Genomic DNA, 24,521 nt, shown 5'->3' on the forward strand with positions numbered 1-24,521 from the left:
CAAAGGGAGTTTGGGGCTGAGGGGTACATTTCTCTTTTGAGATGCTTAGAAGAAATTTAAGATGTATTCCTCTTCTCTCCTCACTCTCAAAACACACTCTTTATATGGAAAGGTATGAGAAAAAATACTTTGTTTTCTTCTTGAAATGTTTTAGGCATCTTCACTACTTTTTAATGTTAAAAAATTTAGCAGATTATAAATGTAAAACCAATATACATGATAAAATCAGGAAGAATGAAAATGGTTTATGGAAACCTTATGGCAAGTACTCCAAATAAGTAATCTAAATCAAAAGAGAGAGAACGTATTTTTCATGAATAGTTAAAGCCAGAATGCATTAACAGTACACAAAATCCCCTCTCCTATGATTACATCATTTATGACAATCATGGCACCGTAATTTTGCCTGAAATAGCTGAGTTCTATAATTTTCATCAGAGGAATTCTACAAGTCAGCACAGTGCACTATTGCACCTGATTTATTCTGTCATTACCTTGAAAAATTGGTCCTTCACATTTCTCCTCTATTATCACAGACTAAAAGATGTACATTAGACTATTTACTGCGGTAGTTCGGGATGTCCGTACAAACACTGTCTGCACTCTCTTCTGAACACACTTCTCCAGCTCATCCACCTTGTCATTACAACTCTCCACTTTGTTTATTCAATTAGACACACGTCACTTCGAAAAGTCATTTCTTGTCAAATGTACTCTTGAACATAATTTAAAGCCACCATCAATTTACCTTGTGAACAGAACCAATCTTATATATATTTATAATTATAGCTCTTTACATTTTCAGATGGATTACCTTACAATAATTTGCACGGGGTTTTTTTACATTTTAAATGAGGTACAATGACACCTTTTCCCTCGATTTGGTTACCTTGTTTTTCTCCCAGTCAGAAGCAATGCTTTAGGTGATGATTAGCATACCACACAAAATAAGCTCATGTACTGGTGGGAGACCTCCAAGGGACACCAGGTACTGCAGAAGTGACGTTCTTCCTGCTGAATTACTTCTGGGCTCCTCCTTTGCATAAAAATCCAGTGCGACCAACTCCCACCTTGAGCCACGTGACTCTGCTTATTTCACTTTTCTTACATGCTTCCAGGCAATTTTTTCCAAATTTCCTCCTGTTCAGTGTTTCCTTAGCATGGCACCCTCCAGACAGTTGCCGAGTAGCACACTGGACAAATTTACCTTGGTGCTAAGGCACAGTTCTTAGAAATGTGTATTGCTCCTCATCTTTTCACTGAAATTAAGGAAGACTCGCTCACTAGAGACTGAACTCTGTCCTGAAACAAGGGGCACAAATGCCTTCGCTGACTCAAGATGTCATACATCACCTGCTGTGTGCTGAGCCGACCACAGCATGCCAGGGAGGATTCACCTCAGAGAAGGATTTAAACGGGAGGAGAGTGTAAATAAGTGCTCATCCTCCAGAAGAGATGGTACCCATGCGCTAACTGCTCCCCTGAGCAGCCGTGCTGGGGCTGGGGATATCATGACATGAAGAGGAACACCTCCTGTATAAATAAGCAATTTAATAGTGGGAGTGAAGAGCTCTCAGTTTGGCAGGAATGTCTCTTATGCTGTTTAATTTTCACTCGTTATGAAAACTGGAAGTGAAAACATCATTCAAGATACTGTTAACATACAAACAGTTAATCCCAATAACAATGCTGACACGTACAACTGCTTTAGAAGTATCGTCTCCTTAGCATCACTCAATTTTTAAAAATGATTTCAACATGTTTGGGTTGGGGTTTTTTTGGTAAGCATATCTAACACAGGCTGATGCTGTTTGATGAAATTATTAATGCATATGTATTTATAAGATGAAGAAACATGGCATACACTGTAAAGCTCAAAGCATTTACCATATGCAAAACATTCCATAATTTCCTTTTTTAAAATAACAAAGCAAACATTTGAAAAGTTAGAATGAGATACCTAAAGTGCGTGGCAGTTGAGTATTACATTTAGCAAGAAGAAAACGAACTTCTTACCGTTCTGAACATCCAATACATGATGCTTATCCAATGTCCAGCCACCCATGTTGGAGGCATCCAGTTCATAACCCTGCAAAATGGCAGTCCGCTTTTCCCAGAGAGTTAGATCCAAGCAAGACTCGTATTCATAACCTACAGACACTGAAATAACAGTAATTTTCCTCATTAAGTATAGGATCTCGTTCAGAAGAGTTTAAACAACGTGATTTCCTTAAACTACATACGTTCTTCTGCTCTCCCAGGCTATCTGAAAATCCCTATGGCTTCCTTAGATGAATTGAAAATACTAAACAGTATTCCAAAATCCTTTAAAAAGCAATCTTGGGTTATTAAAAGAACTTTAATTATTAAAAGTGGATTAGGACAGGTACAGAGGAAAGCCATTTTGTGAAATACGTCAGAATGCTATTGTGCTCTAAAGTATGAGGAGTGTGTAGACTAAATAGCTTACTGCATTATTAGGCTGAGGGCTACTTAATGGAGAAGAACTAGAAGTGAAAAATGACTGTGGTCTCTTTTTCCTTTTGAAGGAATTTTTTTCTTATAATTCGAAGTTCAGATTAGTATTTTCTAATATATTTTAATATCCATTGTTATTTCTCATCTTATTCTGCTAAACATTTTCTTCTTACTGGATAGAAGTATTTGAGATGTGCTTCCTATTTTCAAGACAACAGTAAAAATGCAAAAACCCTCTTTAATACACATACCAACAGCTTCAGATAATCCATAGACTCTCTGGTTGTAGGCGTCAGTTTTATCCCATATGAAAGTGTAAGCCAGATTTGGGGATGCAGGGAACCATTTCTGGAAAAGTCTTCCCACCACTGCCACCATAAGATGAACCTTCATTAAATTAAATGGTATAATAGACTGGGTCATGGTAATCTTCAGAACAGATTTATATCCTGCAGCCCTGGAGCTTAAATATGATAACTTCAAATCAGTTCCTGGTATTGTCGTTTCTTCATGAAGTACCTATGCATTGGTAAGAAAAAAATACAGTATTTGAATGATTTTGAAATTAAACAGAACAATGCAGCTATCATAAAAGGAGGCCTGACATAATGCTACATGGCAATCCATTAAGAAGTATCATCTAAATCCGGCCTTCATTTAATAATGTAAAAAATACATAAATAAATAACATTTCACCTTTTTTTTTCTGAAAAATGAAGTCTAAATTCTTCATTATACTGAAGCTGCTTAGTTGATACTTTCTGCTGAGGGATTTAAAAGATCTCTCCTTTATTTTTATCGGGGGGGCAAAGGAAGCAAAGGAAGCATGCAGGAGAGGGAAAACATTCCCAACTGCTTTTGCCAAAAGAGGCAAAAAAGCATCTTTCATCTAAGTGAAAACAGCCCCTTCTTACACTGCCACCCATGTCCCAACTGTGGATATGCAGTAAAGGCAGCAGAGCCCCTAAGAACTGCAAAGCTTCAGATTTGGGTTGGGATGTCTAATTGCTCCGGTAGGAGCAGGAAGGACTTTTAGGTGGTTTATTATTTGCATTACCTGTGGATTGTAAATACTTTGAACTAGAGCATTCTGCCATTTATTTCAAAGACAGATAAGTAGGATGCCTCAGGGAAAGCTTTTCCATATTTCCTGATCAATATTCACTACTCAGACATCAGCTCACCGCTTTCTCATTTCAGAGAGGTGCAATGATTCAATTTTATTTTTAAAAGGTTCCTCCCTCCTCTACCTTGTCTCTTCCTCTGAGCTGAGGAGCTTTTGTGGTTGATGGATGGATGTGAAAGGTTTCTGCGTAATGTGGATGAAGACAGCCTATACTGTCCTATACCTCAGTCAGGACACAAACACTGACAGCCAGCACTTCAGGTGAACAGCTACCAAGTAAGGATCCCAGCTTATTGGAAAAAAAAATAAAAGAAAAAAGAAAAAGGTATCTAGACACATTTATAAAGATAATTTTTCTCTGGTGGGAAGACAGGGCAAAGGATGCTGAAGCACAAGCCTAGAGCCTTGGTGGTGTCAAAGGAGCACTCTTGGGGAAGTAAATTTGGAAAGCTTTATTTTACTTTCCTGTCTCCTAGTCCTAAAGTCTGAAGACCAAACGGTAATTAATATTAGTGGAAAGCAGACTTCAGGGAGAGCACCGTCACAAAGAGTAGGCTTGAGACTTTATTGGGATCAAAAGCTGGCTACTAAACAAGTGCTAAGATAGCTCTCTATGCTAGAGAAATCCTTGGACACTGCTTTTAAACAACTGACTGGCTGTGTTGAATAGGGTCAAATAATGTGGTTTATGCTCTCGAGGAGGGCAACAGGTGCTACGCTATCCTCTATGTTAGCACTTTCGCTGGGATATAAAGAAAGATTTATATGGTATTAATTATATCTATCTCCTTCCTAATAACAGTAACAAAAAATCAGAAATAGTATTTTGACTCATTGTCTGGCACGAATGGTTATTTACATCTGATATATGTAGACATAAAACTCTTCTTCTCCAGTAAGACTATAATAGAGCTGTAGAAAATAAAAGAGGAACTGGAAGACACTAGAGGAGTGAAATTCAGATTTATATGTTCTTAATTCTTAATCTACCAATGTTTCTTTTTTCCCCACCAAGAACCTGCCATCACTGAGAAGAAATGACAAGCAGTACCATCATTTAGAAGGAGGTGAGTGACATAATTTCAGTTTGTAAATCTAGTCTGCTCTCCCTCAGTCCGATATATGAACAGTATCTAAGCCAGAGAACAAGCAAATCTTTTCTACACAAACAACCCCCCCTTTCTCTAGAGAGAGAAGCGATTGTGAACATACTCCTTTTCTAAGACTTTGAAGAAAAAACACAAACCACCTAGGAACAAAAGACAAATTCCTCCTCAGCACATCAGCAGGACTCTCATATACTGCACACTGAAGCTAGTCTAACAGATGGAGGTCTCTGTAAGCAAGAGGAGAAAAAGAAATAATATGCTTGTAATAGGACACAATTTAATGGACTTCACTGGTCTCCTGTTAAGGCCATTGCGTCTTTTACAACTGCAACTGTGGAAGAGCAGCGTTAAACACTTAGGTGGTCTTCCAATACTCTTGGCTGAGATAACAGGCAATAAAGAGGACACCTTGAAGTTTCAATTTCCAAGAAATTCCACTGTGTATTTGGATTACTATCAAATTAGAAACTAGGACACTCATGCAGTTCTCAGCGAGGTTTAAAACAAAACCTGAACCCCTATTATTAGTTTCTGCAGAAGCCTCAAGTATCTGCTGGAAACCTGACTTAAAATTTCCTTCTTTCCATAAAATATCCCCTGTATTTTCTTGAGAACTCTAGAAATGTAGAGGTAAGGTTATGCATCTCAATCTCTCTCCCGGAATCAAGCATTACAAGGAGAATTAAACAGTTTAATGTTCATCCAAAAAGGTAAATCATCAGGCACAGCAGAGAGCATCCTATGGGAGCCATGACAACACATCAATTGTAAAGCAATCAGGAAAGTCACAGGGTATAAAAGTCACATCAGGAATCGCCAACACAACCAAGCTGTCTGTACTTTACCTTTTCCAGATAGAGTATCAAACTACCTTCAGAAAGGCTGATACCCTAAGGGGGCTGAGTTATAGTCCAACCACCGAATTCTAATGGTTGACATTTTATTTATGGATGATCAAGCTTCTTGGAAGGACAGCTATGAAATATTTAACCTACAGGACTGAGATAAGGGTCGCCTCAATTTTCACAAAGACAGAGTTTGTTGTCCTGAGAGTTCAAGCTGGCGACTGAGTCACGTAAATTGTGCAAGGCTCCTCGTCTCTTGTGGCCAGCAGGACTAAAGCTGTCCAGGCTCTGGAATGCTTTCCTGCTCCAAAATATTTAATGTGATTCAGGTGACATGCTCTGATGGTATTAAGAACCCTGAATAAGGAATTTAATTCAATTAGGAGGAAAAATGCCTGCTGTATTACCGTGATTTTTTTTGTGCAAAATGAGCAGCTTCATTAGAGAATTTGAGAACAAATTCACAAATGAGTGCAAACTTTAGTCCTAATGTCAGAAAAATGTTCTTTGCTGAGAAGTAACAGCTGAACTGCTGCATTAAAATGTAACATCATCTTGGTTTTAGAGGGGTACAAAGATGGCATTTTTAGATACAGGCAGGTATTGGGAACTGCTGCTATTACAGAAAGGTTGAGACCAAGGAATGCTAAAACTATACTTCTTTAAGTAGAAGCTGAAACTGCTCATTCCAAGATAGAAAAATCTTTTCCTTCTATAAAAAGACTTCCCCTAGAATCGAGGCTCTTAAATGAACTTACAAAGAAACAACCTTCCGTTAACAATATAAAGCAAGGAGACATGAAAAGGAGAAAAAATACTTGTTTTTTCTAGACTTAAACTATTGCTGAGATACCACAAAGAGGGATAGGAAAAAGCCATACACGTGTAGAAACCTAAAAATGTGTCCACAAAAGAATAAATCAAGAGGTGTATATAAAGTTTCAAAAAGAAAACCAAAGAGAAGTAAACCAGAAAACATGCTGGAAAACAAGGATGCATAAATGGAGATATTTGGCTCTAAAAGTAATCTCCATTTTTTTCCTCAGTACAGACTTGAAGTTCTGGAGATTTTAGCTAAGTGAAACTAGGATGCAGCATCCATGTAATACTGGAATATCTAGACATCCTATTATACTGCCTGTTTAAATGATAAAATAGGTTAATTTCTTTGCTGGCCACCCTGAAGTTACAAACAATCATTTTTATTAAGTCACTTATTTTACCCTGAATATTTCTGGGCAAATAAATTTTGCCAACTTCTGCTGTATAGTATTGTTGGTAGTAAGAGAGAGTCAGGGGAGAGGAAATAAAACCTGGACAACGTTGAGCATATAATTTGAAGGAAAACTTTTCAGTCTTCATTCTCCCACACACTTGAGGTGACAGAAACAAGCTGCTCAGGACCTGCAGAAGGCATCTTGCAAGTGTACGTAACAGTGGATAATAGACGTTTAGGAGAAGGAAAGCCTCAAAAACTCAATTTCAGAATTGCTCATTGTGCCTCACGTGGGTTTCTGCCAGACCACACTGCAATATGTGGCAAACACACACTATATTAGGAAAAAGAGCAATAATATTACCTAACATGTAAGCAGCTGCAGCTTAACCTGTTCTCCCTCATCTGCATGCAGTTTACTGTCTTGTTTCACAGTGATTAATCTCAGCTAGTTAAGTCTAGGCAGAGCATGCTAACTTGCAATTAAAAGCAGATAAAGTCATGCCTAAGTAGTCCAAATTTAGTTAACATGTTATTTATTATCATCCCTCTTGAGTAATGATCTGTTGGGCTTGTGATCACCCCTTTACCCACTGCATTTATTCTTTCCCCTTGCTCACTGCCTTTTTTCAGTTTTCTTTTGTGCTGCTTCTTTGGTACAGACTTTAATTCCCCCTCTGATCAATTTGGGATTCATAAGCCACTAAGTACACTCTTTTCGAAACATTATCTCCAAGGGATGATGAAGCACTTCAAGGGATGATGATTACAGCAGCACATCATTTTCTCCTGCAGTACGTGACAGTGAGTGCCATCACACCACACGAACAAGGTGACTGACTGAAGGAACATTGGGAACGGTTTCTTTCTCTGTGCCTTCCTCCAGTCTCCCACCCTTTAAAATGGCATTGCCCCTATTTTTACGAAAAGATCTATAGCAGTTCCTCCAGAGCTGAACAGACAGTTTTGAATGAAATCTGGTTCTGTCCATCTTTTATCAGAGTAGTGAATTTTTTGGGAGACAGACTGTTGAGCATTATGCCTTTCTGAGAGGAACCTGACCCTAAAGGGATACATCCCAGGCATGGCTGTGCAGTTCCCACTTGCCTAAACATGGGATTACATGTGTGATGAGCAAAGAATATAGAAGAAAATACTCCTTGATGTTTTTTTTTACACAGTACTGGAACCAGCTTTTTGCATTTATAATGGCAGTACTGTTTTTACCTCGTCATAAATGACCCATCAACACCAACTGCTTACGATCTGCTGAGAATATGATCTTTCCTTCTGGTTGGTTTTCTGGGGAAATGAGCTCGACCCAACAGTCTTGCCTGCCTGACCTGCCACCTCACAACTTTTGAACCTGGTAGCCAATTTCAACCACATTTGAAATAACAGTAGAAATCTCTAAAGATAATTCAGTTCCTTTAGGGTTTATAAAAAGAAAAGGCTCAGGTAGGGAAGAACTGGATGTGGCAGATAGCTGGAATTACAGCAATGGGTGAGAATTAGTAGGGATCCAGACTTCATTAGTGCCACTGCTCGTGAAGTGACTTCTTTACCTAGACATTACAAGTGGTTTTTGAAAATATGTATTTTCTGACATTCTTCTATTATTAGTTTTTTCTTGATTTATACCCCATCTATCTAAGCCATTTTCCATCGCTTCAGGAACTGAATCTATCATTTATTGCCAAAACAAGTAAATCAGAGCTGGTTTTCAGTGGACTGTGTTTTGCACTTTCTTTTAATTGACTTGCAACTATCAAAGGCACAGAAATGATAGTGAGGATAAAAGCAACAATCTTCTAGCACAGTCTAGATTTGTATGAGCGTTTTGTTGTAATTTCCTTACATCTTTACTTTAAACCTGCTTCTACCATGAACTGCTTAATGATTTTGCTCTTTTCTTAAGAGCTCTGCATGAAAACATTTGAATACGTTTTCTATGTTTCCCTTGAAGAGACAAGGACATTTCTTAGTGAATAGGAAAAAGAGTGTCCTATGTGATTATGACATTGTGAAGGTGGAGGAGAGAAAAAGAGAGAAAAAAGAGAGAGAAAGGAGAGGGAGAGAAAGAAGGAGGCAGAAAGAGTGCTGTTTCACTAGGAAAAGTTTGATCAGAAATCAATAATGAGATAAATATTACTTCTTGAAATGCAACTCTGCTTTAAGAGTTGAGCTAATCACTATATGAGCGACTAGTTATTTGAGATGGAGGAATTTAATAAATCTATGTTAGAGAAAAAACAGTCCAGCCATGTCTTATTCCTTTTAAGGCAAGGTTTTGATGTTAAGTCTTACTTTCAGCATTCCAAGTTCTGAAGAAGTCAATTAGCACACATGTTCATTGCCTTGTAAGCCTGTCCTCAGTGTTACAGATAGTTCTTTCAGTTTATAAAAATCTGAATGTCATGCTATTTATTAGGAATAAACAGATAAATTGAACTGCATGGGTCTTTCAGACATAGTGGAAAAACACCTTTCATTTTCAGTTTCTGAGGTGCACTTCTAACAAGAGGGCAAAAAAAGTCAGATGTACTACAGTGTGTCCATTTTGATGGGCCAGTGCCTGACTGGTGAAGACATTCTGTAAATTGAATGATGCAAACAAATATAAAACCAGACACTGGTGTACACCAAGCTTTCTTACCTCCCCCCCCCCCAAGTAGTTTGCACTCTTTTCATTACAGTTGCTTAATACTAGCCTGTGATAAAATGCTATTTATTTGAAGCACACTTTACCTGTGTCTCTGGGATGATAGGACTATCTTCAGGAGAAATTCTAAAGAAGGTGGATAAAGGCGATGACACGATAATGGGGTTTGGCCTTACAAATCCACTTAGATCACAACTAGGAATGTCATTCTCTTCCTTCTTCATGACGAGGGTATCCATGACATAAAAGACATTCCAGGGAATCCATACTGTGTGATACTGTGTCAGGAACGGTGATCGCTCAAACACCAGTGTCAGAGAGGCACCACCATTTGCTACCAAGTCAAACCTAGAAAAAACCCCAAACAACAGGGATAGCTAGTCAGCAAATTCCCAAAGCCATCCCAAAGCCATCCACACAACCTCATTTTACGGATTGACTCTTCATTCCACTGTACAGCTCTGAAGGCAGAATGGCTCTACTGGGAACAACGGAGAAATCAATTAAATTATTTTACATAAAACTGCACTAAGAGAATGGAGAGTTTGGGATGCTGCATTTAAATTAAGCAAGCCCTTCTACTTCTGAAGTATATAATCAGCATGTTTTACGTTTGAAGAATATACAAAGTACAACTTTGGTCAATCACTTTTTTCACGTCTTTTGTTTCCATTATTTTATCTTATTTTTACAAGCAGCTCTTCAGTAATGCCTTTGCTGTCTTTATGACTTAGAAGTGCTTCAAAGGGAACTTACATTCCATCTTGGCGAGTGATTGTATATCCATAGTCTGGATAGTGCAGAAAGGAGACGTTGACTCCAATGAGTGGTGTTCCATCAGCAGTTAATACTTGGCCCCTTATGACGGATGAAAGACTGTGAAAAAGATGCAGGATCAAATCACAAATTTGCTTTTTTTGTTCTCTTTTGAATGAATAAAAGCTAGTCCAGCAAACACACACACACGTATCTCCACATGGTATCAACTACCATTAAAAAAACATTCCTGAGACTCTAACCCTTTTACAAGCTCACATAATTTACACTGTATAAACAAATGTCTCGAAATCTAAAGATAATAATTTTGTTTCAATATTGTTGATTTTACTTTGGTTCATTTTGTTTGTACTGAGTTGCTAAGACTGGAAATTCATGAAGAATTTTAAGAACTTATAAACTCTAGATGTTCCCACTGTAAGTCATACCTCTGGCAGACTCTTAAAGAACAATGTACTTTTTAATTAGCATCAAAGCAATCTGTAAAACTGCAGGGACTATGAAGTACAAAATTTAAAAGAGCAATAAGGAACATTTGTGCAACAACTTTTAATCAATTGCTGTGCCCAAACACATTAATGCTGTTAAATTACTGCAAACGCAGTAGTTCTAGCGTAAATCGTCTTCCTTCACTCAGTGAGATCCCAGACACCTGCTTCCTGTGACTGGTTTATTTTCAGGTCATTACTGCTTCGTAGAGCGCCAGTCAAATAGTTTATGCAATTATACGGTCGTGCACTTAACAGTTCTATTACATTAATTCATAATTTATATTATTTAGTGAGCTCAGTTTAAAAAGTGCAGCTTTGCTTTTCCTTCTGAAGTGCTTTCATTGCTTTGATGTATTTCCAACTGTGCTAGCCCAAATCAACTGGTTAAATAAAGATTTATTTAATCATTAATGAAGTGCCCTGTTAGAATACAGGTACTAAGCATGGCAAGCACTTTCTGTAACCTACTGGTGCTGGCAATTTGAATTTTGCAGGAAACGAAACAAAATAAGCAATTTGATACATTAAGAGAAAAGGTCTCTGCTGAAAGTCCATGCCGTGAAATTTGCAGTCGCAGTGGATCTTCTCCTAAACGTGAATCTCACATGCTCTTCAATTTCTTGCATGTTCATGAATAAATTATGAGTCATGCTCACCTCTTATTAAAAGGACTTTCCCCAGGTATGACATGAGTGCTGTCTGCTCCGATGAGAAAACTGATCCGGTCATAAAATGCTTTGGCAGCTTGCTGAGATGGCGACTGTTGGCTTTGGCTGATAATATCTTGGGGATCAGGTAGTCCACGACAATAAGGCTGGTTTTGGCAAGAACTCTGCAAACAGCAGTCAGGATCCATACAGTCAACTAGCCCATCTGTTGACAGAAAGTCACACAAATGAACAAACTCCTCCTTCTGCCCCTTTGCATGTGAATGAGCCAGCCAGCAGAGATTAAAAAAAAAAAAGTAGTATGAAAGAATATTAATAATTAAGATTTTAATGAATTCACTTTCAATTCAGGAAAGAGAGTTTGTTTTCACTGAGTTCTTAAAACTCCCATGGAAATCCATGCAAGCTGAATACACTCAGCATCGTGTATAAATTAAATCTATTTATTCGATACTTTTCTAAAACCATGTTGAACAAACCAGAAAATGAAGGCATTCTGGCTCTGCATACACTGTTAACTTATAAATATTAAACATTTTAGGTGGGTCTAAGTAGCTTTTATCTGAGGTTATTTGGCTTTCCAGAGAAAAGAAACAAGTAACTCCCATTCTGCTGTTTTCCTGAAGTTTTTTAGCATAGCTATGCTGCAAGTAGCTTTAAATATTTCACAGCATTTATCAAGGTGGATTCCTTTATACCTTGGCAGAAAGATTTTGTTGCTAGTGGCAAAGGCAATTTCCCCCACTATTTTGCATGAAAATGTATGAAAGAACAAAATCTGTATTTAACATTTAGATTTTATTCTGAATAAACTGATGAGGAATGCTGGCCAGTATAAACAAGATTTAAACACATGGGTGCTTTTATGCTTATGTGCTGAAATATTCACATATAATGAGCATTAGATCTGTCACATCACTGGAAATCTAATTTGGTGAAAGATTAAAATCAAGATCAAATTGATAACTACTAATTTGCTGTAAGTAAAGTCATAAGGAAAATGAGCCTGGAAATGTCAGCTACAGAAAATTTCTAGATGAATGTAATATGGTATCACATAGCTGATAATTGTTTCCCCAAAAGAACAGCAAGACTGAAATAGCTCAAACATTTTATTATTCCATTTAGATTACAGAGGGAGCTTGCTTGCTGCGCTAAACTGAAAAGTCGACCAATGCAGCACTTGGAGGAAGCCCATGACTGCTTCTCTCACAAAATAATCTAGCTTTAGAGTAAAACTTCTTTCTGAAGGGAAAAATATCATCCATTTTTGTTCAATCATATGTTGAAAGATTGTAAGTAAACAGAGATCTTCTAAAGGTATTCCTCTAAGGATTGCTGTGTGATGTGGATCAGTTAGAGGATTGGCAAAATAGTAAAGGACTGGGATTTCTATTCTTTTGCACATCTAAAATTCTTATTTAACTCGGCTGACATTGAAGTCAGTTCAGGGAAAATAAAAAGGATGAAAAAGTCATCATTAAGTATATCAAAGTTTAAACTTTTTAAGAGAAAAGAAAGAACATTGATTTTTCCTGGAATGAGGATACGCCTGAGGGTTGTGTTGCCATTCAGACAGACCTCAACAAGCTGGAGAAATGGGCTGACAGGAACCTCATGTAGTTCAACAAAGAGAAGTGCAAAGTCCTGCACCTGGGGAGGAACAAGCCCATGCACCAGTACGTGCCAGGGGACAACTGGCTGCAAGGCAGCTTTGTGTAGGTGACCTTGGAGTCCTGGAGAACACCACATCGAACATGAGCCAGCAACATGCCCTTGTGGCAAAGAAAGCCAATGACATCCTGGGCTGCATTAGAAGGAGCGTTGCCAGCAGGTCGAGGGAGGTGATCCTTCCCCTCTGCTCAGCAGTGGGGAGGTCACACCTGGAGTGCTGGGTCCAGTCTGGGCTCCCCAGTACAGGACAGAGATGGACATACTGGAGAGAGTCCAGTGAAGGGCCATGAAGATGGTTAAGGGTTTGACACATCTCTCATATGAGGAAAGGCTGAGAGAGCTGAGACTGTTCTGGCTGGAGAAGAGACGGCTCAGGGGGGGAATCTCATCGGTGTGTACAGATACCTAAAGGGAGGGTGCAAAAAAGACCACCTTTCAGTGGTGCCCAGCGAAAGGACAAGAGACAATGGGCACAGACTGAAACATGGGAAATTCTGTCTAAACATCAGAAAAACTTTTTTTACTGTGAAAGTGGTCGGACACTGCAATGAGTTGCCCAGGGAAGCTGTGGAATCTCCATCCTTGGAGATATTCAAAACTCAACCGGACATGGCTCTGAGCAACCTGCTCTAGTTGACCCAGCTTTGAGCAGGGGTTGGGACCAGATGATTTCCAGAGGCCTTTCCAACCTCAAATAGTCTGTGACTCTTGCAATTTTCTAGTTTCTTTCTTGCACAATATGAAAACATTTCTGAGCTGAAGCACTGACCTCCCTTGCTGGTTTTAACTCTAGAACCCTGGATCAGTGTCAAAGTTGGGGGTACTGATGGTTAAAAGCATAGTTTTGGGTTTTTATATCTCTGTATGGTCTCCCAGGCAATATCTGGTGCAGTTGCCAAAGAAATGCTCACATTTCGTCATTCATCTTTGTTAGTTTATAAAAAGCAAATGCACATCTGGAGCGTAGTCTGCAGGTCATAAAACTGCATGAGATTGACACCTTCTGAACTAATCAGCTGGAAATGCATTTTTACAAGCCTCTCCGCTAACATCAATCAGAGAAAGAATCTCATTTTCACCAGCCAAGATACAGGGATATGCTGTTTGTTATTTTTCTGTGGAGTTTATCAGCAACTTGCCCAGGCGAGTGACGGATGGTTATGAATCTGGCTCCTTATAACTTGAGAAAACATTTTTCATTCTTTCTCTGTACTTATGTGGCTAGAGCTATCTAGTACCACTAAGTTGAGTACTCTATCGCACTTTGTGAAGCAGAGTAAAACTTCCTTTCTGAAATGGCGCTGCAAAATTATTGATGAATTTTGTTTAGCCTGAAAAATATGAGACTTAGCTCAACACTGGCTTATCAGTTATATCAGTCCAATATGATAGTAAAATTATAAAGAAAATAGAAACTCCTACAGCCAGCTGGACAATCATTACCAGCCTCACAAAGCTATTTTGTATTTTTTTGCTCTAGATGTAAGTGGTTCTTCCATATACAGAAGACACTATGTGTACATTATTATATCAAAAGCTAAAGTCTAGCTGTAAAAATCTTGACTAATGTTAAGAATTGCAATAGAGCACGGTCTGGTGATAAGATTGCTTATTTGGAAAGACTAATAAAACTCCCAAAACATTAAATGAGAGGAGTCAAGACAGAGGATTCCCACACTTATGGATGTCTAAAAAATAAGATCTATCAGTGGGCATGTTTGCTTTTGAATGGAATTTAAAGGGTATCTATAAAACTACTGGAAGAAAGAAAAACAGGGTGACAAAGTAAGTCCTGGGCACAAGTTCTGCCAGTGTCAAGGGGAGATGGTGGCCGAGGACCTACATAAATTGCATTCTTGGTAAATAAGTTGATTATGTATTTGTATCTCCATGAAGTGAAATTCAGTGCCTACACAGGAAGAATACAGTTTTGGAGCTATGATGCTGGCCATCCTACCAGGACAGTTTTGGTGACTGTGGCACACTAAGGTAAGAGGCTGGAAAGGACAGAAAACTGTATTAACAAACCTCGGTTACCCTCACATAGCTCAATTTTACAACAGGCTATAATGAACGGACTCAATTATAGACACCAAAAATGACTGCCTGTAGGAGCAGCTGGTTGGAAAAGCCACAAAAGCAGAAATAGCCCTTGATTTATTCCTGAGCAGTGCACAAGGACCTTGTTCAATGTTACTATTGCAGTATCTCTATAAGCATACCAATAGCGTACTCAAATTCAACATTCCTGCTGGAGTGAAAAAGCCTAAAATATAAAGTGTTGGGCTCTAAATGAGCTGTCACTCCAGAAGGAAATCTTGCAGTCACCGTGGATAAGTGCTAGGGATATATCAACCCAGCATTCCCCAGCAACCCCCAGCAACCACAAATGCAAACAAAAAGCTGAAGAATAATGGGAAGCATTGGAGCACAAATCAGAGAACACGACTACGCCACTGTATCGGTCCTAATTCAAGTATAGACTTCCTGCAATTTCCTGAGCTTAGGTTATCTTTGTACTTAGCAGCCCTTTTGACATCCAAAATATTCTGTTGCATTAACCTCCTACTTTAATCAGCAGCCTGCTAGCATACCAAAAAAAATTTCAAATTTGTCCTATTATATCCTTTTGCTAAGCATTTGCTATTAGCCACTATCAGAGAAGAGGCCCTGGTTTAGGTAATCTTTAGGCTGAATTTGTACTACCCTGTGACAATGCTTATCAGGAGCAGGCTATTCTAGCCTATGCAAGTAATTACAAAAATACAGTTGTGCTAATTATGCTTTGCTTTATTACATTATTTATTTTCAATTTAGTAATAAAAGAATATTAATAATCCCTTAAATCCTGCTGGTGGAAACCTGTAACTACTCTTAATAATTGGATAGGAGCTAATAAAAAGCAAACTTAACAAAGGAATCTGTTCAATAAAGACCTACCTAAACTAAAGAGTAAAAAGCTTATTCTTCCTACAGTGATGACAAAACACGGGCCACTTCGTTAAAGTATAATAGTGATGCATTTTTTCCCAAGTAAAGAAGTTAGGCTTATTCCACCCACGGACAACTCTGACTTCCTCTCTCTCCACAAAGTCATTAGGAGTTTAATTCAGCCTAAGGTCTGCTTCTTGCACCCACATTCCGTGTGGGTTGCTAAAATGTAAACAAAATTCTGCATTTTATTATCCAAATCAAACACATAGAAAAATAAAGAGTGATCCTTAAAGAGAAAGGAAATGATCTGCAAGACTCTCAGAAATCTGTATTAAAAGGAAGATGAGTAATAATCATGCCATTATATGTCACCAGTATCTAGAAGGGAAAATGATCAAGTATGCCTTGATGTCATTAGCATTTCCTATGGAGAATATTCCCATTGAGGTCCTTGGGATGCTCATGTTCACAGAATTTGAACAATCAGTCCCAGAAAGAGCTAAGAATCAAAGGAACAGCAGACACTGTTATTAATGAATTATATTAATGTATTAAATATATTTTATCCAGTATAGGATGAAACATAAACATTAACCACAGCATATCCATTAGCTAACAACAAAGATAACTTTAATTATATAACCACTGAGCCTAGTGCGATGTTAATCACAGTACCTACAGTCATCGGTATAAATTCAGCATAAGTGCTCAGATAACCTAATCTCCCACAATAAGCAAATACAGCAGAGGCATCCTTGTGTCATTCGCTCTAGCTGTCTGGAATTTGAATAGCTTGCTCCAGAGATTAGTGGGCTGATTGCACGTACTCTTGGAAAGGGAAGAAACGCTGCTTCTCTTTCCAGGTGGGTTTCTGGCAAAGAAGGCTTTCTTTTCCCAGTTTTGTTTGGTATGCTTCCAGTTTTTAATTTAATTTGTTGTATTTTAACCACTATGCTCTGTACTGAAGCATATAAATTTTCCACTGAAAAAGAAGTGCCAGTGACAAACAGCATTACGTAGGTCAATCATAACAAAACAACTGTTTGGTCAATCCCTTCCTTGTAGATAGCTGTGTAATGTCTGTAAAGGAAATAATTGGGGGGAAAAAAAAAAAGAGAGAGGAAAAAACCCAACAAAATACTAGCATTAGACTTTTTTCCCCCAATATTGTTCTTTCTTCTTGAACTTTAAGTTATTCTGTTAGATCCTTCTGCTCCAGTTCCTTTTTCCTTTTCTCCTTTTCCTCACAGCTATTATTGTTTTCAGTCTGAAGGAGCATCTTCTTTTCCCTTGTTCTGTTTACGTGCGTTCCTGTTCACCTTGCTCCTGTTTCTCCCACTGCTCCGTTATCTGCTCTTGACTCTCCCTCTGATATGTCACGTCCTTCTATTATCTTTACCACTTACTGAATCTGTTTTAGTCTATCACTGGGCTTTCAACTTTTTCCCCCTTTTTTTCCTACACGATCTATTTTTTCCTCCAAGTTGTTTATGCTCTAACCTAGTTCGTCCTCCTCCTTGCTCTGTCTCTTTTTGTGCTTGCAGTTTTCTCTTTCTTCCTTACGTCCATGATCCCCTGGCCCCCCTGAACTTAATTCCCCAAACAGCACATCTCTGCATGGATATGCTATGGTTAATCATGCCTCTTGCTCCCTTCCTACATGCAGAAATTCAGCTTCACACTAGCTCAGACCAGGTGTACCAGATTGCGTCAGATTCTGTAGGCCCCTAAATGTGCAAAAGTGACTCAAAATATACAATATATAACGGAAAAGGATGATAAATCAAATGACGCATAAAGCAATACACAGCAGCACTGTTTTAACTGTGTTACTTATTTATCTCGGGAAGTAAATGGTGCTGTTATTTATAGTTTGTGATGTCTAAGATCCCAACTGCAGTCAGGATATGACAGTTAACAGCCAACCAGCATGGCAAAGGCATATGCAGTCTAAAGCTGAAAAACAAAGTCACAGACGACTTTATCATCATCCAGAGGCCCTAATGGAGTTTCTTATCTCTGCTCTGAATCTGAAGGCGTTAAACAAAAAGAGTTGATGAGAGAAGGGGAAGAAAGACAATAAAAGCATTATGCTGATCTAATATCTGACTGCATTCACATTTAATCTTGTTTTTGTGTGTTTTTTTGTGTGATTCTGGACTCATGACAAAGTCATAGCCCCTTTACCTTCCCTATCCTACAACGACGATGGCACTCATCCTTAAGTCAACAGTCCTGCCTGCGTCTTGTTGCAGATTGTTACCTGTCACCAGAATGACAGACTGCGCTAAAAAAAAAAAAAAAAAAAAAGACTTCTGGGAGCATCCTGTCAGTTATCTGAGTGTTCGCAGGCTATGGAGGGATAAGATCTCTGTAGACTGGGCAACCAATTTTTACTGTTTCCAGCAGTAGTATCGCAGGTCAAAATGTAAACTCCCTGTTCAGCCATTTCTCTTGGGATAATTTCCTTGTGAGGTCACTGATAATTTAAACTCCTTTCTTTTTTTTACCCTCCACTACAGTTCACTGAGTTGAGACTATGTTTTATTCTAGTATAAGAGAACATTGCAGGGAAACTGAGGTGACACCCATAATTTTCTAAGCACATATCTCAGCTGTCATAAGCATCTTGCAAGGCTTTGCTGATACGCCATATAAAAGCACTGAATATGGCAGCGTATTCTTACAGGCATAAGAGCTAGTAAAATGCGTGTATGGTTCTCATGGCAGTATTTAATCACCTGACTGTAAAATCTCCATTCCTCAACACGTTCTCCCCAGTGTTAAAAGATCCAGCTGGTATGTCTTACCTCCTTCGTTGTCCTTACTGTCAGTGCAGAGAGTTTCCATGGCTACGTCACAGCCTGCTCCCCTCCATCCTGGCTGGCACACGCAGTGCCAGCCATTTTGGTCCAGCGTGCACCTCCCATTGCTGTTGCACAAGCCAGGACAGCCCTCTGTTAAAACAGACAAAGAAGGAAAATCACAAGTGATTTAAATATTGCAATTATATAAAAAGAAGAAAAAAAAATACAAACAAGGGACACTTACTGGGAACAGGCCTTAAGAACAGCACAAATACTGTAATTGCACATGGAGTGGAACAGCAACATTACCTGGGGAACGTAATTCTTAACAAAGTGGCATCTTTGATTGGCCTGACACTTGAGACACCACTTACCTGTACAGGCAGGAAATAAATGCACCAATCCTCTAAATACCTGCAGGCCAGACAAAATTAAGTTTGTTTTTTAATTTTTTTAAAATCTCTTTTTTTTGGCAAAGTAACAAGAGATGAGTGCATAGTGCAAACACAGCTGGGTAAAATGATACATTTTTCTGTGCTCATAGAATAGATCATTATTTGCTCTATGCAATATTGGTTACTTACTGGCACAAATGTTTAAGCTCCCTGTTACTGTGATCAAATCCCTCCAAATTCTGAAGTAGGAAAATGCATATGATTTTAGGCATGTAATAAAAGAGAACGTTAACTTTATCTGGTCTCAGAGTTGCCGTATATTCATGTGAAATTACAGTGCGTTAAATAATTGCACAAAGTATAGGCCAGTTTTAATGACTATACTTTATGCCAAAAATACATTCCTTTTCACAGAATAAGCAAAGCCCAGGAAATAGTGAAGCAGCTTAGCATCTATTCTAACAAACATTAGGATTCAGGCTGCATACGGATGGGACAGGACCAACAGGATTTCCAACTAAATGTAATAGCTGTGCGTATTTGATTACTTAGGACGGACAAAATGAAATACCATAAGGACCACAATAAAACATTGATAGACTGAACAAAAACACGGTAGTGACGTGCTTCAAGACAGATAGCAGAGAGTGATTTTTTGTGACAATCTCCCTAAGGCTTTTGTGCTGTTACCTTTATATCCTATCTTGTCTGCTTTTATGGCCAAGGAGGGAAAATTTGGGAAACAATTAAAATAATTTAATATATCCAAAATCGATAATTGTTTTCAGTCTAACATTGCATTAAAAAAATACAGTATCTGTCACTTCTTAGTGATGGAATCTGGCATGCAGCCAACATGATCTGTATGAGGATGATACCACTATAAATATGTAGATTTTGGTGTTCCTTATCTATGACTATGATAAGACACTGACAAAAGCAAGTACAGATATGGCACTAAGTATCTCATGAGAAGGTGGCTACAAATCAGGTATTTTTGGACACAACAATTTTTTGTAAACTTTTATCCAAAAAACCTAAGTAACTGGCTAAACACTTCTTCACCTTGTAGACTACTGTCTTCGTGAACTAATCCACTGACTCATTTTGATTAAGCTTAGTTGAGCTTAGAACAGTCTTTCAGAAATGACAGTCTATTTTTTTCTTCTAAAGACTTTTGAATTTACTGACTCCTTTCAACCATGTAGCTCCAAATTACAAACATCCCCAGAAAAAAGTTATAAAGAGTGCTTAACTCTCGTCAAATTACTCTTAGAAGACAGAGAATCAGGAAAACCTCTTGTGAGGAAAGATGGTGATGCTGTAGTTATTGATATTGTGCCATCATGCCAGGCTGAGATTAGCCTTGCTACTCTTATTCTTTTAGACTGTAGCTGCTAATAGTATTTGTTGATGTACTGAGAGCTGTTTTTTTCTTAATCCTTCTTCTGTTTAATTTATGGACGACTTACATATTTAATTGTAATACTGACAGAGCGTTTTAGGAGTCAACTGGGTACATTCAAGACTTATTGTGTGAAAGCCTGGATATTGCCATGAATATTGCCATATTCTAATGAAAATAAACACAAATAAGGAATAGAGAAAGATACTCAAGGAAAGAGGGGTAGGAATATTTTAAATATTTTTCTAAATCAACTTTTCACCATAACTGAAGATACAAAAATCTTTGCTGTTTCATGTTAGGGTTTTGCATCCTTGAACCTTTTAATTGAAAATGTTGCATAGAGTATACAAGTTTTTTCTAGCTTCACACAAAATACAAGTCATAATTTCCTATAGATTTTCTACGTTCAGATAAACAAACGCTTAAAAGCCTGGGGTATTGTATTGATTCGTCTATATATAAACACACACATATCTATAATTAATCTGTTCTTTAGAACTAATGACACTTGTTCTGTGACAAGAGTATTGTTTTGCTTTGTTTCCTAAATATTTACAGTTTTGGAGGTAGAGGTCCCATGACAAAACTAACAAACAGCAAATGAATACTATCTTCAGTTTTTGGTTCAAACAAAATCTAACACATGTATACAGTTTGTATATAAATGTGTAATTACTGATAAAATGTTATTATATAACAGAAACAAGATTTCATTTTTAATTTGAGATGAGTTGAAGGTCATATGAGTTAAATCTATAATCCATGGAATGTATGTAAGAGAAGATTCTTTTGCCCAGACTAGTATGTTTGTAACTATATATTCGTATAAAAAAAGTACATGTAGGTATAGGCATGTCATCAAAGAGCAAATATACAGTACCTTTCACTATCTTATCCAAATAGTGAGCTTGAGAATTAGAAAGAAAAAAAAAGGACAGACATTTCAGAAGTGTCACATAAAACAAGAATTGTTCAGAATTCACATGCAAATCAAGCAGGTGCACCTGACATGAGAGGTCTTACATTACAAAATGAGAATGCATTTCAAAGCTTTTCAAAATGCAAGAATTTCTCTTTTCAGCAAACATCATCATGATTCAATGAAACTATTTTAGAAAGGAGGCCTGCAGAAGAAAGAGATGCTACCTTTCCGAGACTACGTTTTTCTTCTGACTTCTCTTCACATGCTTTGATTTTTACGTATAACTAAAATATAATCAAAGCTAGTTAAAAAATTCAATTTTCAACACAACAGAGGAGTAATTACCTAACTTATGAGCTTTAAAACATTGACCATACTGGAAGACCTTTAATTTGCAGGTCATGTATGACTGACAGCATAACCAGCACACTATCTTAATTCCGATTGGATTAACAGGATTTTTAGGAGCAGCAGTTTTCTTCTGCTCCAATTCAGCCACAGTTATTCTTTGAGCATACACCGATTATGTACAATAAGATAGATCATATATATGGGGTGGAAGAGAGCGTAGTGGTGTTAGCAGCATGGTGAACCATTTCATTTGGAAAAATGGGTGAAATTAAACTTAGGCTTTAATATACAAAAATAAATAACATGGTATATCCAAGCATAGCAAGACTTTTTTTTCTTAAGTTATGACACTTAAAATTTCACCAAAAAAATGAGGAGGCAGATAGATGAATAACAGACAGCACAAGATGGATTTAAAGCAGCAGGCCCTACTTGTAATACATGAAACACAGCAGAGATGGGTTATATGTTCCCTCCTTACTTTCAGGAAATGGACATCAACTGCAGTTGTGTTAAAGTGGTTAATGCCACATAGCAAAACCCCGTAGGGCAGGTCCATCGCAGGCTACCAAACCCGGCCAACTGCACATAAGGTGACAGGATATAACAGACTATTGCAGTGGGGACACACCAAGCTGAGTCCATAATGTTGGATTCAATCGCCTGTTTTTGCTGTGGACAAGGTCTCTCAAAATCTGAGTTTTTCTAAATCCCTGCTGGATGATGGCCCCTGTCTGGCAAGTACTCTGTCGCTTGCTATTACCCCTCCACTTGATGTATTTGATGGGTAAGAAAGGCATTTCCAGCCATGGCCTTTCCTCCAGTTTGGATGAATGGGAAAAAGCTCTTCCCGAGACCGAGGAGGGAGGTGATGAGACATGTAGTCTCACAGAAGCCACAGTCACTGCTACAACTAAGAGGTGGAAACATTCTAGTCCCTCTCTCTTGAAGAAAGTGTCAGGTGTCCACTGCACAGTTGGGATGTTTTTTTTTCCCCCTATAATGGTAAGGTTAAAGGAAGACGAAGTAAGAAGATGAAAACATCAATTACAGAACATTTAGAACGGCAGCAACAAACTAAGTAGCTTTTCACATTAACCACAAACAAAAAGAAAAGTGATACAGCTGCATTTCAGGGTGGATCAAATTCTTCTCTTACTCATCCAATATAATTCCCCTTGCTTCTACACAGCTGCTCTTATAACACAGTGTAGTATGTGTGAAGGAAAAATCAAGCTTTATTCCATAAAATGGAAGCAATTAGGTCTGTCTGGGGAATGCATCTGTCCACCAGTGAAACATTAAATGCCTCTACAAATGTAGGGATAGGTAACAAAACAGAACATAAAAAACCCCTTCTAGGCAACTGAAAATAGTCCCTGCAATCCCAGGCCCCCACATGCTCTTTTCTTTCAGAAATCCAATCTGCATTTAAAAAAAAAAAAAAAAAAAGGATTAAGAAAATGCTCTTTAAGATTTTTTTTGTACCCAATAGTCTTATAAGAAGTCAGTTCCAGACCATAAAGCTATAATGCTTGGAAAAAAAGTTCTACCTTCCAGCATCCTTTTAGTCATGGTCAGTTGACATTAAGGGCAACGTTAGAAACTATTTTGGTTAACATGCAGCATCCTAGAAGAATCAAAAAGCAGAAAATGAGTGACCAAAAATAGTGTAACTTTGCAGTGACGTTTAACTAGCCATGCTGTCTGCCGTATCTTCATGGCACTGCAAATGAAACAGGAATGAACCCAGCTTTGTATGGAAGAACAAAATATAAGCCTTTTTCCTTCTGCACAGAGAATTCTAGGTGGGATTTGGAGCATTTCAGTAGGATGGAGCATCTCAGCAGGTGCTCCTTGACAAGATATTTACACATATGGCACATGTGGGTTATAAGTCCTTAAAAATTCTAATTATAGACCAGACAATATACCTACAAGGGTTTTCTTGCAGGGTTTCAGATTGTGAAATTTAAAATCTTGCTATAATTTCCAGGAGTAGAGGCACATCATATAGCTCCAAATGGAATGAAGAAAAACAAAAATGAAGATATAAAATTTCTACATTTTCTAGGATAGTATAAATCTAAGAAGATGTAAGTGGCATTCAAAATTCATACAATGTAAAATACAAATGGTGTTATCAATCTGTGTGGATATTTATATAAATATGTGGCAGATAAACGTATTTTACAAAGAACTGGTAACAGTGAGGCAAATTCACATTTAACATGGCGTATTTTATAACCAGTCAGAATCCAGACATTTTTTTTAATTTAATGTCTCCCATTAGTCTCCTATCAGAGATGTAAGTCAGCGTCTTCCTTAGATTGTTCATCTGCTACTTCCTCCAGGTATGACAGAATAGCCACAGAATAAAAGTACATATTAAATCCATTTATGCCAATAAGCTCCTGTTTAAATCAGCAAGAGTCACATACCCATTGATTTGATGTTCCTTAATTGGTACTTATAACACTGCTTTATTCTGATTATTCTGTCATAAAGGATTATAATGGTGACATGCTTCTAAATACTGTATAGCAAATTTACCTTTCTATTAGTTTACATTATAATCCTCCACCGGACATCTTCACCCATGACAATCTTTGCAACCTGTACGCTAAACTATAACATGCCATGTAATTTTTGTACTGT

At 37.9% G+C, this 24,521-nt stretch overlaps 1 protein-coding gene across 23 annotated transcripts in view; it reads right to left on the minus strand.

Annotated features, from left to right (window-relative positions):
* The window catches only part of TENM3 (teneurin transmembrane protein 3), a 615,036-nt gene that overhangs the window by 43,412 nt on the left and 547,103 nt on the right, over nt 1–24,521 (minus strand). For 14 of the 23 annotated variants that reach the window (XM_054824425.1, XM_054824434.1, XM_054824432.1 and 11 more), the window contains 8 exons: nt 21,471–21,497; nt 19,873–19,890; nt 18,791–18,937; nt 11,361–11,577; nt 10,193–10,312; nt 9,523–9,784; nt 2,730–2,997; nt 2,017–2,160 (listed from right to left, as the gene is read on the minus strand). In XM_054824425.1, the coding sequence (XP_054680400.1) occupies nt 2,017–2,160; nt 2,730–2,997; nt 9,523–9,784; nt 10,193–10,312; nt 11,361–11,577; nt 18,791–18,937; nt 19,873–19,890; nt 21,471–21,497 (1,203 nt within the window). The remainder of the gene's footprint in view (nt 1–2,016; nt 2,161–2,729; nt 2,998–9,522; nt 9,785–10,192; nt 10,313–11,360; nt 11,578–18,790; nt 18,938–19,872; nt 19,891–21,470; nt 21,498–24,521) is intronic. The other 9 variants (XM_054824430.1, XM_054824429.1, XM_054824438.1 and 6 more) reach the window with 2 other exon arrangements.

The sequence above is a fragment of the Grus americana genome, chromosome 4 (genome assembly GCF_028858705.1).
Source record: "Grus americana isolate bGruAme1 chromosome 4, bGruAme1.mat, whole genome shotgun sequence".
NCBI classification, from domain to species: domain Eukaryota; kingdom Metazoa; phylum Chordata; class Aves; order Gruiformes; family Gruidae; genus Grus; species Grus americana.